Source organism: Grampus griseus (genome assembly GCF_964374135.1).
Source record: "Grampus griseus genome assembly, chromosome: 7".
NCBI lineage: Eukaryota > Metazoa > Chordata > Mammalia > Artiodactyla > Delphinidae > Grampus > Grampus griseus.
Genome location: NC_139001.1, coordinates 7,500,819 through 7,519,456, shown reverse-complemented (window position 1 = coordinate 7,519,456; position 18,638 = coordinate 7,500,819). Strand labels below are relative to the sequence as shown.

The window sequence follows — 18,638 nt, the reverse complement described above, 5'->3', positions numbered from 1 at the left end:
GGAACCGTTTCTCAGAGTAATCTGGAGGCTGTCTTCCGGTCCTCAGTTTGGCTCAAATACAGCTCTTTACAATTCCTATTATGGGTTGTTTATTTTGGTCCACGTGCTTGTCACCTGGAAAAATACCAGCACATTGGTCTTTAAGAAGGAAAGGAAGTTAGGAAGAAAGAGGGCAGGAGGACTGATGACGGCTCTCAATACCTTGCCATAAACATGGCTCGTTCTGTGGGGTTGATCTGGGATGTTTTCATGGTCACACCCAACCTCATCACCAAGTATCTGTCATAAAGCTTCTCCTCTACTCGGACAATCTTGGTTTCTGAAAGTTAACAGCACTGATGGCTCCTGCAGCATTTTATGTGCCCTCAGGTTTTCTAGTTTTTCCCTGCCGTGGTTGACCATGGATGGGCCAGTGAGTGAGTTTTGCAGGTTCTGCTGCCACTGCAGGTTTTATCATCTAATATCCTTTAAAATCAGATCCGTTCGGAGCAGCTGTTCCACCGGGTGCACTTACGTTGTTTCCGCACATGACATTGTTTTTATTAAACAAAGTATGAAATGTTGGAAATATATCTTCCCTGCCATATCTTTCCTTTAGTGGCTCACACAGAAAAAAAAGTGGTTTGTGTATCTGATTATCGGAATGGAATCCAGCAAGTACCTTAAGCTGCGACGTGTAGAAACATCTGTACTTTCAGCCAGCTAACTGTATAGCAAACCTCCCACACTGGGTAATTTGCTCTAACATTTTTTGCTTCAGTCTAGAGCAGTGTTTTCTCTACATCTTCCAAAGGTATTTGCTGGCAAAGAAATGCCTTTCAGTCTGTCGACAGATCATTTTCTGTTCATCGTTTCTGCCATTGTTACTACAGCAGAAAGAATAAATGTTTACCCTGGTGGTAGGTGTTTTTTGTCTTATGCTATCATTGCTTAGGGAAATATCAAAAATCACGTCACTTTAAACATCACTGGGAAAAAACTGCGGGGTTTGTCTTCATGTTCTGAAAGCTTAGTTGCTCACCAGGGGAGTTTCCTGCTGTTATCGACGAAGACCTCAAGGCGCCCAGAGTAGCTTCTCCAGCGATGATGGATGTGAGGGTGCTTCAAACAGTTTGTTGTTGTTTTTTTTTTTTAACTTTCAAATTTTATATTTATTTCAGCATATAAATACAAGAATGTTTTAATATATTGAAATAAAAAAGAAACCAAGCATATCCCTGACTGGTCACACCTGGCTTACAGCACTGAAGGGTAGCAGGATATGCCATCCCCAAACAGTTTGGTTTTGTTTCATGTTTCATATTTGGGGCTGGCTTCTTGTCAGGTCTGTACCGTGGGCGAGGAGGAGCGTGTGTCAGGAGTGTCACAGCTGCCACTTCTGTGGTTGCTCACCTGCTGTAGATGACGGGTGTTATCTGCAGTTTCTTTACAGGATTTTTTGGTAAGCCACTTGATTGGGAGGGTTCGTTTGTTAAAACCTAGATCATATAATCCATAAATCTACTTAACTAGACACACTCAATTCTACTAGGTCGCAATCCACCGGAAGTGAGCAAATGAGGAGGGGACACTGTGTCAGCCCCCCGCCCCCCTGCAGGGCCCACATTCTCTTCCCCAGGACACCTGAGAACCATGCTGGAGGGTGGGTGCCTGGTCGAAACCGCTGTTGATGAAAAATTAATCAATAGTGATCTAAAGAAGAAATAGAGAATTTTATTTGAGCCAACTGAGGATTACAACCCGGGACAGAGTCTTTCAGAAACCTCTGAGGACTGTTCATACACATTTTTGAGATAAAGGATCGTACGTTAAACTCACACACCGGGGTTTCACACAAAGTTGACCTAAGATACATGATCCAGACGAGCACATACAAAGTGAGCGACAGGTCACCATGACCCCTCACGGGATTGGGAAAGAAATGTAATCTTGTACAGAGTTACATTGCCGGTGTCAGAAAAGATAAAAAACAACACCGATCTTCACGACAGAGCAGGCGTTCGCACCTCTGAGAAGGCCGGCTTCATGTATAATGCAGGTGCACGCTGCACGTTAGGGGGGGCCCAATACGGGCAGGGAGTGTGTTATGCTTAAATTGTCTTCTCCTGCCCCCAAACATAAATTTGATTCCATCAGGATGAAGACAGCAGCACGGAGCTAGACATTAAATAGGGACAGTGCCGACTGCCCAGGGATGTGGCAACGCTGCCAATGAGATAAAGCCTGGGAGACCCCAGCACACACTAGGCCCTCTGGAAGGCCCAGTGTCCCGTCACCCAACCCCCTGAGACTCCGACGGGAGGCCAGGCGTGCTTGGGCCCCGGACAGGACTCTTAGGCCAAACTCCCGTGACCACAGGTGCATCACTCCCTGCAGAGTTCAGACTGGGCCCTCGGGGGTGCTCCAGGTTCAGTCCCAGCCAGACCTGCAGCCCCACCCACCCCCAGCTCCTGGAGCCCCTGTGACCCCCTGTCCCATGCTGGGCGCCGAGCCCAGCATGGCTCTGGTGGCTACCCAGGATGCTTCACGATGGGTAAAAGCAGGCGCGCTGCCTTGAAGCCTCTCGGGAGGCCTCCGATGGGATGCCAGATGTACCCTCCTCCTGACCTTGGGGCTGACATGACCATCTGAGGCTGTTACCCACCCCCTGCTTCCAGAAGCAGGTCTCCCCACCTGGTCAGCATCTGCATGGCAGGCTCTTGCCCCTTCGGCGATGCCTCCCCCAGTCCCACCTCCAGTGGCAGGGGGAGGGGCCCGGAGACCTGCAGGAAGCTGTGCGTGTTTTAAATTGCACCCTCTGATCTAAGGTGGCCCCAGGGCCTGCTTGCTCCAGCTGAGCAGAGCTCTAGGGTTCTTCGCTCCGGACACACACACCAAGCCACAGCCCAGGGTCCTCTGACCTGACCCTGCCGCCAGGGATGCCAAGCCTGCACCGCCGTGCTTGGCACTGTGCCTGGGGACCAGTTGTGTGTCCCTGGAGCTGACCCTCAGGAAGAAAACAGCTGCCCCGCTGTCCCAGATGGTGAGGCCGCCGTCCTCCCTCAGTATGGGGGTGTCCAGGTCCCGTGCCCTGTTCTGGCCCTTTCTTTGCTCACCAGACTTGCACGTTCCTCATTATCAGCCAGCAGGGCACCCCCTCCTCTCCCAGCCCGGCCTGGGCTCCTCGGGTGACAGGGAAGTAGCTGCCTGCAGACCTCTCCAGTCAGCAGTGCCCGCGATGCTTTGGTCCCGCAGAAAGGTAAGAGGGTTTTTTATTATCATTTATGCAAAGTAGACAAGGAGAGATGCAGCTTCACAGCACCGTGTGCCAGCAGCTGGGGGGCTCTGAGCTGCCTGAGCCCAGTGAATCAGCCCGAGCCGCTGCCAGAGGCTCCCAGGTCCCGGCGCAGCTGAGGTCGCGGAGGCAGGTGCCGCCTCTTTCCCCTCTGTCCCGGTGAGCTCCTGCTGGACGGCAGCCTGGCTGGCAGGGGCCCTCGAAGGGCTGGAGCTGAGGGATGAACGGCGCATGCCCTACAGGGGGCACCCCCCACCCTGTGCGGTAAGGCAAGCAGGGCAGGGAGGAGGCCTGGATGGGGCGGGCCTTTGTTTAGGACAGCAGACCACAAGGCAGAGGGCGAACCCAGCCAGAGACACGGGGCAAAATGAGCGACACCCCCACACCGGTGGGAGGGACCATGACCAGTGGAACCTGTGGGACGGCAGCTCAAAGGTGGGCTGTAAACGAGTGAGGGCTGAGAACGCCACCCGGGCCAACAAGGAGCCCCCAGATGAGCCACAAGCCATGTCCCGTGAACAGCACTGGGGACAAAGGCTAGTGTTGGGCCTGGAGGGGAAACCGTCTGCAGGGTCGGGAGCCTGGGGTCCCCTTTGACCTCACGGGGCAGCGATCCCACCAGGACACCAGGGCTGGAGGCCAGCTCACCTGAGGGCTCTGAGGGAAAGGCCAGGCCAGGGTGCAACTAGCTTTCCCCGAAGGCAAGGGGGACTCGGGACGTAGGATCCCAGCCCCTGGCGGTTTGTGAGGCCAGGACGGTGGCTCTGCTCTCCTGCTCGGCCTCAGGGTGAAGCACACACAGTTGAGGTCCCGCTCAGCAACCTACCGTCCAAACTTGGGATCTCCTCCAGGAAAAGGGAGGCTATAGAGCGAGGACTTCTTTGGGGAGGATGGGCTGAGTTTCATATCGTTCTGAAACCTTCAATAATCCTATGAAGGAGTTATGAATAACGTGCCGGAGGCCTGCATTTTTCTGGAAGATGTTCCCAAGGACTGGCTCTCGTGGTCACCTGCTGTGCAGTGACAGATACCCTAGAGGCTGCCTGGCTCCAAGGTGGAAAGGGTCTCAGTTTCTCCAGAAGTCCCCTGGGACCCCTGCAGGCTGGGCTGGTGACAGGTGTCTGTGTCGCCTCGCAAGGGAAGCAGGAAGGGGAAATGCCATTGAAACAAAAATGGATTCTAAGGGGTGGAGGTGGCAGAATTCACATCCATAAGAAACGACCCCTCCTCTCAGTCTCTCCTGGGACGTGGGGTGGAGAGGGGAGGCATGACTGCCAAGGTCCCGCTCAGTGAGTACCACCCAAACTCGAGTCCAAGCTCCTACGCGGGCTGTGGAGACGGGGAGGAAGCTGGGCTCTCATGCTCTGCCGCTGCCCTGTCCTGTCCTGTCTGCTACGGGGTGGCCCGAGGGGCAGCCTCTGGACAGGCCTGGAGCTGGCAGGGGGGACGGGACATTGCTCTTTTTACTAAATCCAGGGAAAGGGGGTTCCTCAAGCCAGTTTAGGGGAGGGGTGAGGTGCCCTGAGGGGAGAGAAAGAGGCAGTGAAAGGGGCCCCGCAGGAAGCAGACCTGCAGTGCTGTCTCTGACTCCACCTGCCCCCTTGGGGAGGGAAGGAGTCAGGGTGCTGTCCAGCATGGGGGGTACGGGGGGTGGGGTGGGAAGGAGGAGGAGCCCAAGCCCCCTGAGAACCCACCCCAGAGGTATTTGCTCATGGACGACCCTGGAGTTCCCAGCATACCTGGAGCGAGGGCTCAAGCCATTTAAAAATACTGCGTCTAGGGCTCCTCGCAAGCCGGGCTCCCCAGGGCGCTGGGCACCTGGGTCAGCACAGAAGCAGCCACGCGGGGGGCAGGAACTTGAGTCTGGGCCCCACTGAACTGGTTAGAAAGGCTTGCGGGACAGGGCTGCTCGGTGACACCCTGATGGTTCTGAGGACTCTGTGGGGCTCTCACTGCGGAGGCAGCAGCTATGCAGTCCTGGGGGCAGAGGAGCTCAAACGCATCCACCACAGGCGGGCCCCCCCTCAGACACACCCCGGGTCTGCCGGTGATGATTCTGGGGTCCAGACAGGGTGAGAGGGAGGGTCACCCAGCAGTGACCCCCAGGCTCAAGGCTCCGGCTCAAAGCCGTGGATGGCAGAACCATGAGCCCCGTGCACGAGGGCTCACAGGTGGAAGCTCAGGTGCTGCTGTAAACCATCCCCGAGCTCCTTTCCTTCCCCGCTGTTAAGCGCTTAGTTGAAGAGTGCTTTCTGTCATCCCAATAAGCTCCGCTCAGAGGATGACTGCTGCGCGGTGAGCCACCCCCGGGGATGGATGGAGTCAGCCCTGCAACGACCTGCCCTGAGGCTGCTTCTAGCGTCACTGCGCACCGGAAGGGCCTTCACCACTGCACTCATGACCCCTCACCCAACACAAGGGAAACTGAGTCCACGTGGGCAGCTGTGCTGAGCCGGGTCAAGTCCTCACCTCAGCAGCGTCACAGTCAGCGGACCCGCAGCTCGGCTGCAAGTACAGGGCCTGGGAGACAACGAAATGGCCAGAGTCTACGCTATATGCTCGGTTTCCTAACAGAACCTGTTGAGAGGGGATGCTGAGTAGTATGGGCACCCGGAGCTCCAGAGGACCCGGCAACCAAGACGCGCCCATCAGCTGCCACGAGCAGTGTGACCCTGCACAGGGCACGTGACTCCCCTGAGCTCCCTGTCTGTAAGAGGCGCTGCCTCTGTCCTCTGTCCAGCCTCACTGCAGTGAGGATGCTCTCAGGTTCTGTCTGGAAAAGCATTCTGGGAACCAGTGGGTGACACACATGTCGCCACCATGCCCCGCAGGGCCACCCCGTGGCTCTGGGTTCCTTGGCTGTCTGAACTTCGTGGGCCCTAAGGGCCGGGACCCTGTCCTTGGTATGCCCTTGGCTTGCGTTCCCTCTGGCCGCTGGTCTCCCTCCGTCCTCCCCAAAGATGCGAGGAGCCCTGCAGCCCCGGGTAGCAGTGACATCACCACCATGAGCCCAGCAGGACTCCATCAGGCGGAGGGGGCCTCTGGTGGCCTCACAGCCTGTCATCCGCAACCCTGCCGGAAGGGTGGGTGGTCCCCAGCTGGGACACACGCTGGGCATCAGGCCCCGGGCCAGCAGCTGAGGCCCCCAGGCTTCCCAGCTTCCAGCTCGGGACAGTCTCGAGGCCAGGAACCCCATGTCCTATCCCAGGGGCCCACATGCCCGACCCCACTGGCCCCCTCCGCTGGGCACAGACGGAAGGGGGAGGAACTTGGCCCCAGGGGTACCTGGGCTTCGCTGCACTTCCTGCTGGAGTCTCACACTACAGGTCCCCCAACCCCAAGGCCTCCCCTAGGCTGGCAGGGAGACGGGAGGGATCAGTCTTGGGTGGAGCTGGGCAAAGCAGGGAGCCGGGCCGGGGACCAGAGGGCTGGGCCTGATGATTACGATTCCAGCCAGGATCCCAGGCCAGAGGGAGGGGGTGAGGGTCCGCATGCAGAAAGTCCCCAACCAGAAGGTGGGCGGCAGGTCGAGACAGGGAGCTAGACTGTCTTTCTGCCCTCACTGCCCAAAGGACATGGTATGTATGTGCCCAGCCCAGGGGGAAAGAGGCTTCAGGAGGAAACCAAGGAAGATCCATAAACACAGCACCGCTCGGGCGCCCTGAACACAAGGGCCCTACCGCCCCCTCGACAGGCAGCTCTGAGCAGGGCTCTGCGCCCTGGACTGATGAGCGCAGGCTCTCCCGCGGTGTCCTTCTTCGCTCCTGCCTCTTCTCTGCGGAGCCCCACCCTCCGCTGTGGCCCGATCAGTGTGGCAGGTGCGTTTTCTGTCCCCACTCCCTCAGGTTGGTGCGTCCAAGGCTCAGATAACAGGGACTTTTTAAACATCACTCAAGGCTGAGAGGCAGACAGCCATCTGAGCATAAAGACAGGAGCTGGACCGGCAAGAGGTTCACCCCTGCAGCGGGAGATGGGGACAGGCCACACCTACCGGGCACTGCTCAGGGAGTGGCTGATTTCTCTAGGCCACCCCTGAAGTAAGAGAAACAGACTGGACAGGTAGGGCCGGCAGCCTCAGCCCTGCAGACGCCTGGGATCCCCCAGTGGGGCTCCTCCCTCCCACTGCCCTCCCGCCCAAGATAGAGCAGCACTCCTCCTCCCCTCCCACCCTGGGCCACGCCTGCAGCCCCCCTCGGCACCCTGCCCCCACCACTCCTCCCCTTCTCTCTTCTCTCTGGAGGGGACGCCTTTCTCCAAGAAGCTTAGCAAAGGCCTAGCCCGGGGTGATGACTGGCTAGGGGACACTGCAGAGACTCCTGCAGGGCGGAGGGGGGACCACTCTGCACAGTCAGGAGAAGTTAAGTCCCAGCGTCAGGCTGGGGTGTAGGTCACTGGGCTTGGTGTTCTGGCCCCCATGAGACTGGTCCAGGGGCACCCTCAGGACCGTGCAGGGGCCTCGGCAGGACTCTGGTGGAGGGCGGCGTGGGTGCTTGGTGGGAAAGACAAGAGCTGGGGAGGTGGGACAGAGGCAGCCCAGCCGAGGCCACCAGGAGGGGACGAAAAGGTCTTCTCTAGGGTCTCATTCTGTTAAGTGCCTGAGCCTCCCCCGGGAGTTCATCCAGTTCCACCTGCTCGGGGAGCCCCTGAGGAGGCGGAGGCAAGAGGAGAGCAGCTTTATTGACCTGACTTAGCAGCGAGAACACAGCGAAGGCGGGGCCTGTACAATCCAGCCTGGGCGGGGGTCTGGCTCCCAAGAGCCTAGTCTGGGGACCTTAGCATGTCTCCCCCAGGCCCTCCTGGAGCCCAACTTCATCCCTGTTCTGGGGCCCTCCTGAAGTGAGGGACAGTGACTGGGTGCTGGGTCCTGGGGGTGCTGGGGAGGCGGATGGCACCCAGAGTGGACCAGAGCCGGATGCATGCCTGCCCCGGCCACCAGCGAGAGGCAGTCCATGCAGGGAAGTGGGCGCGTGCAGGTGGGCAGCCAGGCTCACCACACAGAGCACTTGTGGGCAGGGTTCATGGGCGAGTCCTTGGGGCAGTGGAAGGCCCGGCCGAACTCCTCGAACTGGGACACGCTGCCTAGCACCCTGGGGCAGGGGAGACACCCACAGAGTGTGTGGCACAGGCCACCGTACCCCAGCTGTCCCTTCGCGCCCCGACCCGCTCCCAGCGCAGACACAGGAGGGGGCGAGGCCCAGGCAGGCAGGTGGGGGTTCCCACCCCGACCCGCTCCCAGCGCAGACACAGGAGGGGGCGAGGCCCAGGCAGGCAGGTGGGGGTTCCCACCCCGACCCGCTCCCAGCGCAGACACAGGAGGGGGCGAGGCCCAGGCAGGCAGGCGGGGTACCTGTAGTGCTCAGGCGCGTGCTTGTCGGTCAGCACCTGCAGGTAGATGGACTGCGACCGCCGCTTGATGCACCAGTTCTGGGCCAGGACGGGGGCAGCGGGGAGGAGCGGGGACGTGAGGCCGGGCGTCCACTGACGAAGCCCTGCACGCTAGGCCTCGATCCCCCACCAGAACCCACAGGGCTCTCGGAAGGGTGGCTGATGGGAGATGGGCTGGAAGCTGTGCCCCCCTCCCCTCTCCCCTACTGGCCCCGCCCGCACACCTGGGCAAAGGCGATGAAGAAGAGCTGATTGTGCGTGTACTTGAGCCGGTGCAGCGGGTGCTCGGGGCCGTGCTCGCGCACCCACTTCTGATAAGCCTGGGGGCGCAGAGCATGGAGCTGCGGTGCCCACAACGGGGCCACCTGGCACCCTCCACTCAGTCAGGCCCTCACCCGCCCCAGCTCTGCGCACCACCCACCCTGCTGAGCCCCCCAGACCCCTGCCTTCTTCCCTGCCCAGAAGGCTAACCCCAGGCAGGTGCCACCCCCTCCAGGCAGCCCTCTTTGCTCTCCTGGAAGGCGGGGGGCCTAGGAGTCCCGCTTCCAGTGGACCCTGTGCCCAGCACAGCACCTCACCTCCAAGACCAGAGCTCAACAGGATGGGGAGGGAGGGATGACTAGGTCTCTAGCCCAGTCCCCAGTGCCCCCCACCACTCCTCCCTCAGGGATCGAGGGCCAGGCAGGGGCAGCTCACATAGTAGGCGAGCTTGAGGCCGCCCATGTCCGCAATGTTCTCTCCAAGTGTGTGCTTCCCGTTCACCTGGCGAGAAGGGAAGAGGTTGGAGGCTGCCCAAGGCCCTCTGGTCTCCTTCGGGCCTTGCCTCTCTGGGCCCTGCCTCCACCCACCTGCCCTTTCCCAGAGGGTTTGGGTAGGACTCCCCCACTTTGTGCCCCACGTGCGTGAGTCTGTGCGAACTCATTCTCTCGCCCAAGTCAGTGTGCACGCAGACCCTGGCGGGTGTGCACGGAGCTCGGCGCTGGGTTTGGAGGTGTGCACGCTCCTAGTCTGCGCTGGCCAGGCCTGAGGGGCCCAGGGGGCAGCGAGGGGGCCTCACCCGCTGGCTGTAGACGGTGAAGTTGTCGTAGAGGTGGACGATGCACTCGGCCTTGCGCAGGAAGCGGCTGTGGGAGTCCTCTGTCCACCAGTGCAGCAGGTTGCCCGAGCGGTCATACTGGCCCCCTGTGGGCAGCGGGTGGGGGCGGGCCGAGACTGGCCTTCACCGCAGAGCCCGGCTGGGCACCAAGGCCCTCCCCACCCACCAGCCAAGAGGCACAGGGGAGCCACGGGGCTTCCATTGGCCCTCACCACCCTGCCCGCCACTGCCTGTCCTCCGCCACCCCTCGGGCCGCCCGCAGGCCTCACCCCAGTCATCGTAGCCATGGGTCAGCTCATGCCCGATGATGGTGCCGATGCCCCCGTAGTTCAGAGACCTGGGCCCGTGGCAGCAGCGTCAGGCCCCAGCCTCGCCCACCCTCTGAGAGCCCCGCCGAGCTGCTGTCCAGGCCTCAGGAGGCCCTGGCCAGGCCACGAGGTAGCCCAGGGAGGCCAGTGGCTGCACGGTCCCAGAACGCTTGTGCCTCAGCTTCCTCGTGGGGTACGTAAAAGGGGCCAGTGATACCTGTGCAGCTGCCTTTTAGGAAATAACATCTAACAGAGCAGGGCTGCGGGGAGGAGACAGGGTTGGAGGGAGACAGGAGGGAAACTGAGGCACCCCACGTGGGATTTGGCCTTTTTCCTCATCACTAGGATTGTTCCAGTTTTGCAACACCCAAAAAAGCCTCAAACCAGGTAAGGGGGACTCGGGACATTTAAAAGAATGAAAAAAAAAAAAAACCCTACACCTTTATCTAAATAACCAAAGATGAAGTGGGACTATGGGGACCCAGGGTTGCAGCTGTCATGACTGCGGTGCCCAGCCCGGGCCTGGGGCCATCTGAGCAGTCCCCACCCACCCCGCAGACGCGGCCACGCCCGTAGCTCTGGCTCACGCCAGGTTCCCTACTCACTGCGGAAAGTCAGGGTCGTACAGCGTAGGCTGCAGGATTCCAGCGGGGAACACTGCAGGGAGGCCATGGTCAGCGGGAGACCCTCCCCACCTCCAGACCCTGCCCCTCGTCTGGACACACCCCCTTACCCATCTGGTTTTTGTTGGGTAGATAGTAGGCATTGAGCGCCTGTGGGGGGAGGAGCCACCTGTGGAGGGAGGCTGGGATCAGCTGGGGGGACCCACACTCCCTCCCCTACAACCCTTACCTCCTAGTCTCCTCCTCCTTAAAGGATGCCCTGGTGTCCCAGCCTACAGCTATATCCTGGGCGTCCCCCGGGCTGGTCCCACACCCTGACAGCCCCCACTCGCACCCTGTGCAGGCCTGGTCCTCGCTCCCCACCAGCGTGTCTATGAGGCGTCAACCTCCTGGCGTTGGTAAGGAGCACTGTCCCCATGGCACCCCGGGCCCCCCAGCTGCAGCCCAGGTACCCACGTGGACTTGTCCACCTCCTGCCGGATCTTCTTGACAGAGAGCTGGATGCTGAAACGGATGCTGTTCAAGATGTTCTTGAAGTAGGTCTTCTCGTGGACCTCAAACTGCATGGGGGATGGGCAGCACTCAGCGGCAGGCCGGGGCAGGGCCAGACCAGCACCCAGGAGGCCCCACGCCCTCCCCGCGTCCGTCAGCTGAGGGCTGTGGCTCCTCTCTGTGGTGGTGGTTGGTCTCCACAGGGGTCTCGGCCACGGGCCTGGAGAAGCCTGAGGGGTCAGGCTGGGTAGGGTAGGGGCAGGCCCACCTCATACTCCTTGTCCACAGCCTCGGGTTTGAGCAGGAAGTCCGGGTAGCCCACCATCACCATCATGTACTGGAGCTGCAGGCGAGAGGGTGGTGAGTGGGCCAGGGCCTCAGGAGGTGGCCTTCCACCCCTCTGAGGGAGAAAGCTCCAGGGCCAGCACAGGGCTGGGGCTCAGGCAAAGGGGAGAGCAGGCTGGGTGATGCCAGCTCCACAAGAGGCGTCTTTGTCTTTTTTGTTATCCCAGCGCTTGGCACACAGTAGGCACTGACTGTGTGATTGTGGAACCAACAAATGGGAAAAGGGTCCCATGTCACCTTGGCCCGAGCGGCCGCCTTGGTCTCAGCATCCATCCAGTCCAGCTCCTCCAGGCGCTGGCCCAAGATGTACTTGATGTCTTCTACCAGCTGCTGTACCTGCAGGGTCAGGGGGCAGGAATCAAGGGTCAACCCAGGAGGCCTTAGCTCTGAGCCCCCAGCACCTGGAGTAAGGGGTACCCCCTAATCATCCAGCACCACTTCCTAAGCCCAGGACTTGCTGCTCGGCATTCCTAAGGCCATCCCACTGAGCACGGCAGAGCAGGGAGGGCAGGAGCTTGGTGGGGAGAGGGTCCTGCAGCTGACAAACCAGGTAGGCTTCCTGGAGGAGGAAGCCTGGTGAGGAGTAGCCTGGAGGCTCAGAGAGGGCTGAGCCCGGTGCCCTTGGCTGCAGGGGGACGTGCGGGGCTCCCCGTGCTCCTCATGCTTGGACCAAGGCCATGCAAGAACTTCATGCCCATCTCAGGACCCGCACCCCGACCGTCAAGGCCAGGGCAGCCTGACCTTGGCCTTGCTGGCAGCCGAGAAGTGCTCATGTACGAAGAGAGCGCCGAGCGCCATGCCAAAGTGACGGTTGGCCTGGCCCAGGCAGACGCGGGCCAGCTCCTGTGGCTTGTCGCTGCCCTCCATCTCCCGTGCCAGCTCGTGCAGGGCCTCTCGGAACGGTGGGGACAGGTGCTCACTCAGGACCACCACCACGCGCCACACCAGGTAGTTGTGTAGGATCCTGAGGGCCAGGTGAAGCAGCTGGGTGTCCCGACGGGCTCACGTGCGCGGGCGCCCCGGCCCCCAGCCCCCAGCCCCCAGCCTAGGGTGGGACCAAGCACCTGCACAGGACTGAGGGTCGTTCCAGGTGCTCCCAGCCCCAGTCAGGGAGGAGGGCTGGGCCCACACGCAGCAGACCCACCTCTGCCACCAGGCAGAGCACCTGAGGCTGGTGCGGCACGGGCCAGCACTGGTTTCTGACTGGCTGTGGGGCGGGAGAATGGCCACTTGGGGTGACTGCCTGCCTCAGAACTGGCCTCGAGAGGCCTCAGGTCCTTCCCGAGCGGGGCAGAGACTAGGGGGGCTTTCCTCAAGGTGGCCCTGGGGGAGCAGAGTTGCGGCCACCATTTCCCCTTCTGACTTCAGACTCACTCAACCTCACCATCCCCACATGAGGAAACCGCAGCCCGGGAAGCTCACAGCTCTGCCCAGGGTCCCACAGGGTAGGTTGGACAGCCAGGTATGAACCTGGGGGTCTAGACTCCTTTTCCGGTGCTCCTCGCTTGCCTCCCCAGAGTGGGTGGATACCGGACAGAGGTGGAGGCAGAAATTCAAAGCTCTCCAAGCAGATAGGTCTGGGATGCGGGGGAGGGGGGGCCTGGGGGGCAGGTGGGTAGCAGGCGGGTAACGGGCAGCTGTACCTGCGGGGTGTGGAGCGGATGAGCTGGGACACCTGCTGCATATAGTCTGTAGCCAGAAGCACCAGCTCTTCATCCTCTGAGAAGTCCTCCTGGAAGATCTGGTCCAGTAGCCACTTCCACCGCAGCTGTGGGACCACGGATGGGGACAGTGGGGTGGGGTGGCAGGGACCACAGAAGACAGGGAGGGGGTCAGGTAGGGGCAACAAGAGGACACGTGAGTCCATGGCCATGGAGGCCTTGCTCGTCCCTGGGGAGGGGACAGCCCAAGAGTCCCAAGATCAGCGCCTCCCCCACCAGGTCTGGGTCACACTCACGTGGGGGGTGATCTTCTGCAGCTGCCCCAGTGTCACCTTGTTGTATATGGAGCTAACATCTCGCCGGAGGTCATCATACTCTGACACTGTGATCTGGGGATGGACGGCAGAGCTGACCAAGCCCCGCCCAGTACTCGCCGCCCCCAGCACACAGCAGTCGCCCTCCTCACGTTGGCCAGCTGCTGCTCCAGCTGCAGGATCTCCTGGGCCTTCTGCTCTACGGCCTCGGCACCCAAGAGGCTGAGCAGGCGCTCCATGAACACCCGGTAAGCTGCCAGGATCTGCACCAGGAGGGGCACGGCAAGGATGCAGTCGGTGCCAGGCCCTGGTCCAGGCCGCCCGGAGTCCCAGGCCTTCCCTGAACCCCATCGCATGCGCCCACACCTTCTCACTCTCCTCATCCTGAGCTAAGTACAGGGTCCTCTCTGGCAGGGTGAGTCCATCCTGGTCAATCTGTGGAGAGAGACGGGGGACAGAGATCAACTCTCCCGGCTCCTGCAAACAGACTGAATTCCCATTCAAAAGGGAAACTGAGGACACGCCAGGCATCCACTGTCACCAGCCCGGGGAGCATAAAGACAGGAGCCCCTCCCTCATTCCAGAGAAGCCGGTCTAAGCCCACACACCGGACCGGCCTAGCCTGGGGACAGAGGGGGGCGCCCCCCACCGCCTTTCCTCCTGTAACCCTGTCCTCTCCCTACCTGTGAGGGGCGCACTGACACTTGGTCCCCCACCTCGCAGGCATTCCAGCCCGCCCCAGCCCGACAGGCCTGTCACCACAGCCCATCAGTACACCCCTCCCTCAGAGCTCTCACCGCTGCCAGAGGGCTGGGAAATTGCGGCTCCCGCGGCTCTGCTAAACACCGCAATTACTCGAGGGAAATTACTTGCGCCCTCCTCCCGCGCTCTGCCGGTGCGCGCTCCCTTCCGTTCCTCTACCCTCCCCTCCCCTTCCGCACCCGTCTTCTGGGCGCATAGGGAGCACGGGGCAGGCCTGCCAGGCCGCGGGACCCCTAGTTCCTAGCCGCTTGTGGGGTGCCCGGTGCGGGAGGGGGGCGCACTCACACGGATGACGTAGCGCGAGGAGTTCCTGTCGTCCAGACTGACGGTGAGCGAGAAGAGCGCGGCGGCGCTGTACACGCCCTGAGCCTTGTACAGCAACCGGTTGAGGTCCCAGGGCGCCGCCGCCCCCGGGCGCTCCGCCGCGCCACCCAGGTCCCAGCCCCCGCAGTCCTCGATGACCTCGAGCATGGGCCGCGGGCCGAGCCGTTCGATTTCACGCATGTCCAGGCAGGAGCGGAAGAAAGCGCGCACCTTGCGCTGGGCTGCGCCGCCGGGTCCGCCCCCGGACCGCGCCAGCAAGCGCCGCAGGCGCTCCTCGTTCTGCTCGCCGATGGCCGCGATGGTGCCGTAGGTGAGCTTGTCGTCCGGGATGGCGTGGCGCCTCAGCCAGCCGCCGCACGCGAAGGAGTAGAAGTCCTGGCACGGGTCTATGCTGGCGTCCAGGTTGGAGGCCAAGAAGCGGGCGGCGCGCGCAAAGGCCTTTCGCTCCGGGCAGCCCTCGGAGCAGGTGGCGCCTCCCGCCGCTCCCGGGCCCAGGTACTTGAGAGCCAGCATGGCGGCCAGGATGGCACAGAGGCCCGCGGCGAACACCAGCCCCGACAGCAGGCACACCTCGCGCCGGTTCCAGCGCGGCAGCCCGGCCCGGGCCCCGGGGGCGCTGCGCCCCGCACTCAGCGGGAAGCCGGGGGGCAGCGAAGTTCCCCGCGCGCCTCCCCCACCGCACCGGCTCACGTACTTGACCTCCTGGAACTCGTCGTAGTGTGCTGTCATCGAATACGGGGCCTCCATGGCGCCGCGGGCACCACTGCGCAGCCCTTGGCGATCTCAGCTACAGGATGCTCCCGGCCGCCAGGCTCCTAGCGGGCCGGCGCATGGTCCCCCCGGGCCGCAGCTGCGGGAAAGGTAGATACAGGCTCCGAAGGGTACTGGGGCTCGACGGGGTCCATGAGCACGACGAGGAAGGGCACAGGCCTAGGTCCAAAGGCTGGAGGCCACCCCGAGTCCCCAACAACGAGTGGGCCTGGGGCCTGGCCTCCCTGCGCCACTCGGAGAATGAAGGAAGGGGACCGCTCAGAGTGGCCACCATCTACCACACTGCACAGTGGGGTCCTTTAACCTCCCCTCTCCCCGCATACATATGCCCGCCGCAGGTTTGGGAGGCCCGTAATAAAGCAGGGGAGCACCAAGCATGGGGCCTGGCACGTAGCAGGCCTTCAATGAAAGGCTGTTTCTCTTCTCTGCATTTCTTGTTCCGGACCTGCTACAGCCAAGGCCAGGTGGGGGGAGGGGAAAAGCGGAGGCAGGGGAAAGGAGGTGCGGTCAGTGCCGTTTCTATGCAGACCCTGAAGCCGCCTTCAGCTTTCCGCACGGGAACTAGACGCTCAAGAAAGTGACTAAAGAACCAAACTTTGTCCTCGCGGATGTCCGCAGAGCCATCCTCAGCCCTGTCTTCTCGATTCAATGGCCAGAACGCCCACCAGTCCCGTTCCCAAGCGGCCCGCGCCGGCGCGCCATCCCGCCCAGGATCAGGGAGAAAGCCCCGACGGTCCTAAAGGACCCGGAACCGGTTTCGTCCCCCGTCCTCGCCCTGGGCCACTCCCGGCTTCAACAGGTTCTCCCCGGAACCCAAACTTGGGCGAAGTTTCATCCCCGGCGCAGAGCGAGCTGGCCCCGCGCGCCCCGAGCCCTGGGTGCGGAGTCTCCCGCGCCGCGCAGTCCGCGGAGCCAGAGAACCAAGCCCGGGAGTCGCAGCCGCAGCCTGAGCCGGAGCTGCGAGGACGCAGACAAAGCCTGGAGGCTAGGCGCGGCGGTGGCGGCGGAGGTGGTGGTTGATGTGGCCGCGGCGGCCGCGGGCTCGGGTGCCACTTACCCTGCAGGTGCGCGCCCGGGCGGAGCGGGAACAGAGCGGATCGAGCCCGAGCCGGGGCCGGGGCCGGGGCCGGCGCCGGAGCCGGGGGCAGAGCTGGGCGGGTGGCCGCTCTCTCCGTGCGCCCGCCGCCGCCTCTGCTGCCGTGCCTCGCTGCGCCGCCCGCCGGCCCCGAGGGAGGGGGCGCGCGGGCGGCTCCACCCTCCTCCGCCCGCCCCCCAGCTCTCCCTCCTCCTTTCTGCCTCCATCCCGGCTACCTGTCAGCTCTGTGGCAGCTCGGGGGCGGGGAAGGAGGCTTCGGGAACACGCTCCCACGGGTCTAGCACAGGCCCTGGGCTCCGGGATTCCAGCCCCGAGAGGAGTGAGGGCCTCAGGTCCCCTCCGTTCCGGTGCTCCCACTCAGGGATGCCTACCAGCCCGCCGGAAAGAGGCTCAAGCTGAAAATAAAGACGCTAGTGGACCATCCCAGCCCACAGGACGGGAGCACCGTGCAGGGAGGACGCGCTGAAAGGCTGTGGGGTGCGCTGAAATCGCGCCTGTACCGCCTGGCACAGCGCCTGGACCAGAGGGGTTTCAGTAAGGGGCTTTCCGGGTCACGGAAAGGGACACGTCGGGGTGTTGGTTGGCAGTGGTGGAGGAAGAGCACCAGAGGCTGCCGCAAGAAGGGGCCGCAGCGCTGAGACCACGCGCCTCCCCAAACCTTGACTGACCTTGGTACCCACTGCTCTGAAAGCCCCTGGGGTAGGCGGTGAAGTGGAGGCGGGGGACCAACTAGAGACTAATGCAAGAGCCCGCCTTGCAGGAGCCAGGGGGGACTATGAATTTATCCACCCACTCCTTTCTTCTGGTTCAATTTGCTTTCTTAATGTGGGACCTCCCTCCCACGACTCCCAGCCCCTGGACACAAGACCTACTTCTGCCAGGCTCACTCACCCCTGTACCCACAGGGAACTTGGAGCTTCTTGGATGAATGATACTATTTCTGTGACCCACGTTTTTTCCGTCCTGCCCTACCCATCTCTCTGCTTCCAGCATCCTTAGCAGGGGACCTCACAAAAACACCAGCACTCTCAGGCCTGACGGTTCCAGCTTGCAGGACTGACCTAAACAACCTTAGAGACAGCCCAAGACTGCTAGGGAGCCCCATCTGATAAAAACCAGAACAAGGCACGAAATAAAGGACCCAATACCCTGTCCCCTCCCTGGGGCTGCTCATACTGGCTACTGGCCACTGGCCCTGAGTGGCCACCTCTGCCCCCGTCCTGCCTGTCCCTTTTCTGTCCAACTGTCCACCTCTGAGCTACCCCTCTGGATACTCTGTGCCTCCATCTCTGGCCATCTCAGGGTCCTCCTTTGACCCGCGAGTTCTTCCTGCGTCCAGTTACTTCCACCTAGGGGAGGTGGAATTATGTAAAATGTGGTGATTCCATAAAGGGGGAGGGGAGGGCAGGGCGGTGGCAAAGCGTCTCTTTGTGCTTTTAATCTGCATTTTTCCCTCAATGTTTTTGCCTCCAGGAGGATAATTTTCCAGCCTTTTCAGGTCCTGATTGGTATCATTTCTCCAACAATGACAGATTTTTATTTTCCCTGAAATGAATGCCGCGAAATTTCCAAGAAATATAAAGATGGATATTGTCTCAGGGAGCCGACTCTCTTCCGACAGAAAGGCACAAAGGCAAACATGCTTCCCCAGGGATTCTGCTGCTCCAGTCACTGAGGGGTGGGGCACCCAGGCCCTCAGCTCCTCCTCCATCCCCCCTCCCTCCCAGGTCAGCTGCAGGACCCCCCTCCTGGCCAACCCTCTCCCAGACTCTCAGCTGCCATTGATCTGTTCATCTGCCTCCCGGCTCCCGGCCAGGCCACGCTGTCTGCCTGCCTGGCTCCATCTCGCGTCTCTGTACAGCACCTCATCCCTCACCGCAGCCCAGAGGCTCCCCCAGGCCTGAGCGCAGCAACTAGGACCCACGGGAGCTGACTCGGGACTGGGCCCATGACCACTCAGTCCTAGTCCCCCTGCACCGCCCACCAATAAAGAGCGACCAGGCCCCGCCTCCTGGGCCCTTCTGTCCCTCCTCAGAAAGGGAAGCTGCGTGCAGGGCGCTAGGCATCTGGCCCCCGGCTTCCTCACTCTCCTTGTGAATCTCGCGGCGTCCCCTCTCGTTGTCAGAATGACTCCCTGACTGAGGAGCAGGAGAATGGCAGGACGCGGCCAAGCCCTGAGGGGGCAGC

General features: G+C 61.7%; 1 protein-coding gene across 2 annotated transcripts; it reads right to left on the bottom strand.

Annotated features, from left to right (window-relative positions):
- Window positions 1-8,261: 8,261 nt before the first annotated feature.
- ECEL1 (endothelin converting enzyme like 1) lies at window positions 8,262-15,331 on the bottom strand (the record flags this gene model as incomplete). Of its 2 annotated transcripts, none has more annotated exons than XM_082657947.1 (17): window positions 8,262-8,361; window positions 8,622-8,698; window positions 8,884-8,979; window positions 9,356-9,421; window positions 9,717-9,841; window positions 10,025-10,092; window positions 10,669-10,720; window positions 10,797-10,855; window positions 11,143-11,246; window positions 11,447-11,521; window positions 11,761-11,859; window positions 12,265-12,487; window positions 13,167-13,291; window positions 13,481-13,573; window positions 13,651-13,761; window positions 13,865-13,933; window positions 14,546-15,331. In XM_082657947.1, 17 exons carry the CDS (start codon window positions 15,329-15,331, stop codon window positions 8,262-8,264), a joined length of 2,328 nt encoding a protein of 775 aa, XP_082514073.1. The 2 variants fall into 2 exon arrangements, with proteins under 2 accessions (XP_082514073.1, XP_082514074.1); XM_082657948.1 differs by having other exon boundaries at window positions 11,149-11,246.
- Between the last annotated feature and the right edge of the window lie 3,307 nt (window positions 15,332-18,638).